Raw genomic sequence first — 5,082 nt, 5'->3', positions numbered from 1 at the left:
AACTTAAAACGGTTTAAAAATTGTTGAAATGTGTAAATATTGAAATGTGAAAAGAAATGAGTCATAAACTAACTGACAAATATGTTTAAGTAAGAGAGCGATCGAGATTAGATGAAAGAACGTCATTCATAGAAGTCAATAAAAGGATAAAGGTAAGGAAAGGCAGGTGAAAAGGACGAAATGATCAGACGTTAATAATCCAGCAAGACTGATCCATCCTCAAAAGTAGTTAAACATAATTATGCAAAAGATAATTGTTCAAGCGATGTGATCGACTCATCTTCTAGGCCTTTTACTCATGCGACTGCTTGCTTTAAACATTCTTGTATGCCTGCAATCAGGAAATCTCCGTCTTCCTCTATTCAGTTCCTTTCCATTTCACTTAACAAATAATTATGTTCCACAACACTTATTCCTTAGGTCAGAGTAAAATATTTGATGAAGAGGCCTGAGATAAGGAAAGGCCAAGTTACTATGACCTTACTTTCTTTCATCAGCTACTCTAATCATTTATAATTACAGCTATTATCGTTTTACTTCAATGTCTTGGCTAATTCTTTGCATATTTTCAAAAACTAACTAATTCAGTAATCAATTTTTAAAATTATTCCAAGATCTATTTAGTTTACTCGATTTTGAAATAGCACCAACTTTGAAAAGAGTGGGAAATATGCATTGATAACAAAATTAATTTATTTGTTGGTGACGTAAAAGTTTTTCGAGTGAATTTAATTACTGTCATACGGAAATAAAAGGAAAAGTCAAACAGATATTGCAGTTGATATTTCGTCATTTTTGCGGATCCAGCAATGAGATGGCCACTATTGCAAAAATTTTTGGAAAATCGAAGGTTGTCTACAAACACCTTAGATTCTTAGGCCTGTTCCAATCCAAATACTATCAGGCCTAATCTTATTTAACTTAAAAGAATGAACGACATTTGACCTGCTAGAACGAGTGTTTTCAACGTGATGTGGTAGTAAATATGATCAAACAAGGTAATATGTATGACAAATTTGCATTGATATTTCGAAATGGTATAAACAATTAAAACATTTGACTGTCTAGAAATTAAAAATTTCAAATTAGCAGTGACGATGAAATCGAACAATATGAAAGAACTGTATAAAAGAATTAAAGCTTATTTTGTTTTATATGAGGTAATTAATTTAGCTATAGTTAAGATAATCAAAAGGCATTCTATATCACGAAGAAGTTGTTATCCAGAATAGATACCATTTGATGTGATTTAATCTGGCTAAAGTCGGGACAAACTTTTGTATTAACAAAATAAGTTTTCAAATGGGAAATTCATGCGACACCACCGCCTGGTGGTAAAGTGAGGAAAAAATATTCATTGACTGGAAAGAACTCCCTTGGATTTCATTTCTTACGATAGCAGTTAGCTGGTTGCATTATCAAGTAAGTCTTAGCTTTGCTCTAAGCTCTATCATCAAGAGATGATAACTGATTATAATAATACACACAGCGGTGGAACAGATTCAAACTGTCTTTAAAATGAGAAAATAATCAATGAACGAATGAATGAATTAAGAAGCAGCTGTTTTAAGAAGCAATTAGCAATAAATTTCCTTTTCTTTGAAGCAGAAGAGGTGAATTTCTGAAACTATGCGAAATTTTTTTGTTGCATTTAAAAATAAAAATTATTTGAAGCAAATTTTGTTAATGTTGTATTCAAATGGATGAAATTGCCGTAAAACATGCCAAATCATGCCATTTTATATTCCATTCAAATTGTTTTTTAAATACCATTTAAAAATTTAAATTATTCAAACACCTTTTGAATTAGAGTTTGATGATGATTTCATTACATCAATTTTTTTTTCTTTGTTACATCTTCACATTTTACATCTTCTTTAACATCTCTTTCTTTTTTACATCTTTTTATACCAAATATCTGTGCTTGCTATTAGCATACAACCCATTCCTGAAAGGAAGACAGAGTAAGGAATGTTTGCTTCCCTTTTTATGCTCCACCAATCAGTATTGTATTCAACCTTCAAATTACCGGACGATGAAGGTCTCCGCTCCTCGATAGTAATTCAAGGAAGAAATACGAAGATTCTAGAAATATTTCTTGCCGGCCTTTAAGGATGCTTTTTTTTTGTTCAATGATACTGCCTTTTAATTAAAAAGGGATTGGATGTGTTACTTTCTGAACTCAACCGTATTTTGTTTTAAGAATTTTTGTTTTAAGAACAGGTAACAAGTTGTGATATAGGATGGCTGAGATATGAACTTTTGAAGATTGTTTGGAAATTATAAATAAAGGTTTAATTGGATGTGAAAGAGAGTGCTGCAAAGTATGGTCAACAGATCTAAAGTAAAGCTTCAAATCATAGCAGTCTGATAAAAGTACAAAAGTATTTCGACGAGAAAGGAAGCGCACTTTCTGCGTTCAGATGTTTTGAAGAAGTGATCAGAACTAATCGATGGAAATCAGAAGAAACTATCTCAAGAACACAATGAGATTGCTCATTTACGAAAGCTATGTCAAAGCATAGGCCTAGTAACGCTGACATTTATCAATGCTCTTTTCTTTAGTGTAATTATCTAATGACAGTCCTCTATCGATCGAATGCATTAACTATTTATTAAGAAAATGTAAAGCAAAACGATGGTACTTTCGCATCCATTTGATGACAATTGCTTTCATGGCTTCACTATGTGAAATTTATCGACATGTCACGTGTGAATGTCGAGTGAGTTTTGAGGCGAGTTGTAAGGGTCAAAGTGCCAAAATTGAGAAAATAATCTGAATGGGCTATCTTTGGCAACGATAACATAATCAGAAAGGAGTGCATACATGCATGCAATGTGCACGTTTCGCCGCAAAAAGATTAATGTAAGAGTGTATGCAACATGACCTGTCTCAAGAAGTTTAAATTTTAATTTGGAGTAAGAAAGGAGCAAGTTTGAGCAGTTTTAACAAAGTAAACAACAAAATACTGATAGACAATTCATCCGAAAGAAGAACGTGGACGTCAAAGTCTTCAATTCAACGATATTAAATAATGATGAAGGGTGACTTTTCTCCAGAAAGGTCAATTAGAATATTTCATATCAGATACAACGCAAGCAGAATGCATACAATTTTCTAGTAGCACAGCCGGACTCATCGTGATAAACATATGGATCACCGACTAGAGCATATTCCCCCGCTCTTACATAGTGTTTCACGCGGAATAATACAGATATCCTGCAAGGAAACTCTCAATTAGCAAATTAATACCACATTGATAATTTCGGAATTTAAGATTATAGAAATCCGGATTGCATCTATAAGTGCTCAGGTACACTTCAAATTCTCTAGTTTTTAACTACTTTCCATGTGTTTTCTAAAAAAGGGAAAGTATTCCACTTAATGAAATGAATTTCTCATAAGACATACTTTTACTTAAATATAATATAGATTACAATTGCTTAGAAACGACACAAACCTGCGATGTGTTGAATTCTGAGTAATAATAGGCACAGTTACATTTATCTCAAAATAAATTATTTCCAGTTCTGCCTGTTTGCTTCGAATTTTTGGCCAGCTAAGTAAGTTAAAATTTGAATGAATGCAAAGGAGTTGTACTCAAATGTCGTCCATAATATGATCCATTAATGATAGCTGCTATGATTCACATGTTGAAAACCCATAAAGCATCTCGAGGAACACTTTATACTACAACATTTCCCAGCCACTTATTTTCACAAAAAGAAAAGAAAAAAAACTCCACTCAGCCTGATCGCGCAATCCTTGTCTGACCATTTGATTAATAGCGTACACGTCAACCTTTTCCGAAAGTATTTGCAGATGTTCAACATCAAGACAATTGCTATTCGCAATAGTATTTCTTGCCAGCTTTATCAAATTCTTAAATTCCGTTGAAGTACTGCAAAAAAAGGAAGCAGTGGTTGAATCTGAAGTAACAAAAGTCCCTATGTCACCAAGTAGCCTTCTTATGTTATTTTAGTATTAGCCAATCATCAATAGTCCACATTTAAATATTTTTGAATCTTTTTAAAAAGATTTTTGGAATGTTTTGGAAGATTTCAGTTTTTCCATGGCATAAATGTTGTTGACAAGTGTGAGAAAAAATCTAAAAATTATAGGAAAAAGGAAAGGATATCTCGAAATATTAAGGTACCAAAACCCGCCTGTTTAGCCTATGTAAATTTCGTCGTTCCATGCATAGGCAGAAATTCTGCGGAATGCCAGCATCCTCGCAAGTTCGATCTTTGCTTATCACTTCATCCATTAAACTGACACCTCTACCTAAGCATTCACTTTTTAAAATCATATTTACCTTTCCTTTAAAATAAATCCTGTTCACAATTTAGTTTCACTATATATTTTTGACCAGCCCTTCAAAATTTAGAAAAGAGTTTGAAAAAATTGAAGAGAGAATAACCTGGTTTATGAAGGAACTAAATTTATTCAATATCTTTCCAATTACTGGAGAAATTACCCTTTCGGTCGTAATAGGATCGATTTCGTCGAAATTCTGCCCTCGAGATATCCTTTAGTGTTTGATGTATGTCAAAATTACTCGTTAATCTAAATTTTAAAGATATTTAACGAATAAACTTCTGTAAAATGACTGTTTTAAATTAAAAACTCTCATTCGGAAATCTTCCATAACTGTGTGAGGCATTATTGATATTGAAGTGATCCTGATCTTCTCTAGACGAGATTGAAAAATCTTCAAAAGGGAATAGAAGTTCTACATTTTTCAAGTAAGTCAGAATAAAAAAAGACACCAATAGCAACCACGTTGATCTTTTTTCTTTTTGTTGAAGGATGAGCAAAATTAATGAATGAAATATTAGCCTGTTGAACTTTAACCTATTTTGTGTGGTTATTTAGCTATTGTGGAATTTATGAATTGGGTTGGGTGAATTCAAACTGCATTGATAAGAAGATCGGTATCAAGCTTTATACCGGCAATAACATCTGTGTAGAATGCCAGCCAGAAGCGCAACTGTATGGTAATACTAACAAGTAAGTCATTTATTTTCTTGGCAATTCTCTACTCACTTCATATTTCGATTATCGTATTTCATTCTTCATAG

General features: G+C 32.6%; 1 protein-coding gene across 1 annotated transcript; it reads right to left on the bottom strand.

Annotated features, from left to right (window-relative positions):
• Positions 1-3,084: 3,084 nt before the first annotated feature.
• LOAG_12484 (hypothetical protein) lies at positions 3,085-3,560 on the bottom strand (the record flags this gene model as incomplete). The annotated part of the gene is made up of 2 exons (XM_003147996.1): positions 3,085-3,220; positions 3,462-3,560. Coding segments are annotated over 2 exons (235 nt in total), but the record flags the coding sequence as incomplete, so codon positions are not given.
• Between the last annotated feature and the right edge of the window lie 1,522 nt (positions 3,561-5,082).

The sequence above is a fragment of the Loa loa genome, assembly GCF_000183805.2.
Source record: "Loa loa unplaced genomic scaffold supercont3.11, whole genome shotgun sequence".
Classification (NCBI taxonomy): Eukaryota; Metazoa; Nematoda; class Chromadorea; order Rhabditida; family Onchocercidae; genus Loa; species Loa loa.
The sequence above is the reverse complement of the archived record's forward strand: the minus strand, read 5'-3'. Positions and strand labels throughout refer to the sequence as shown.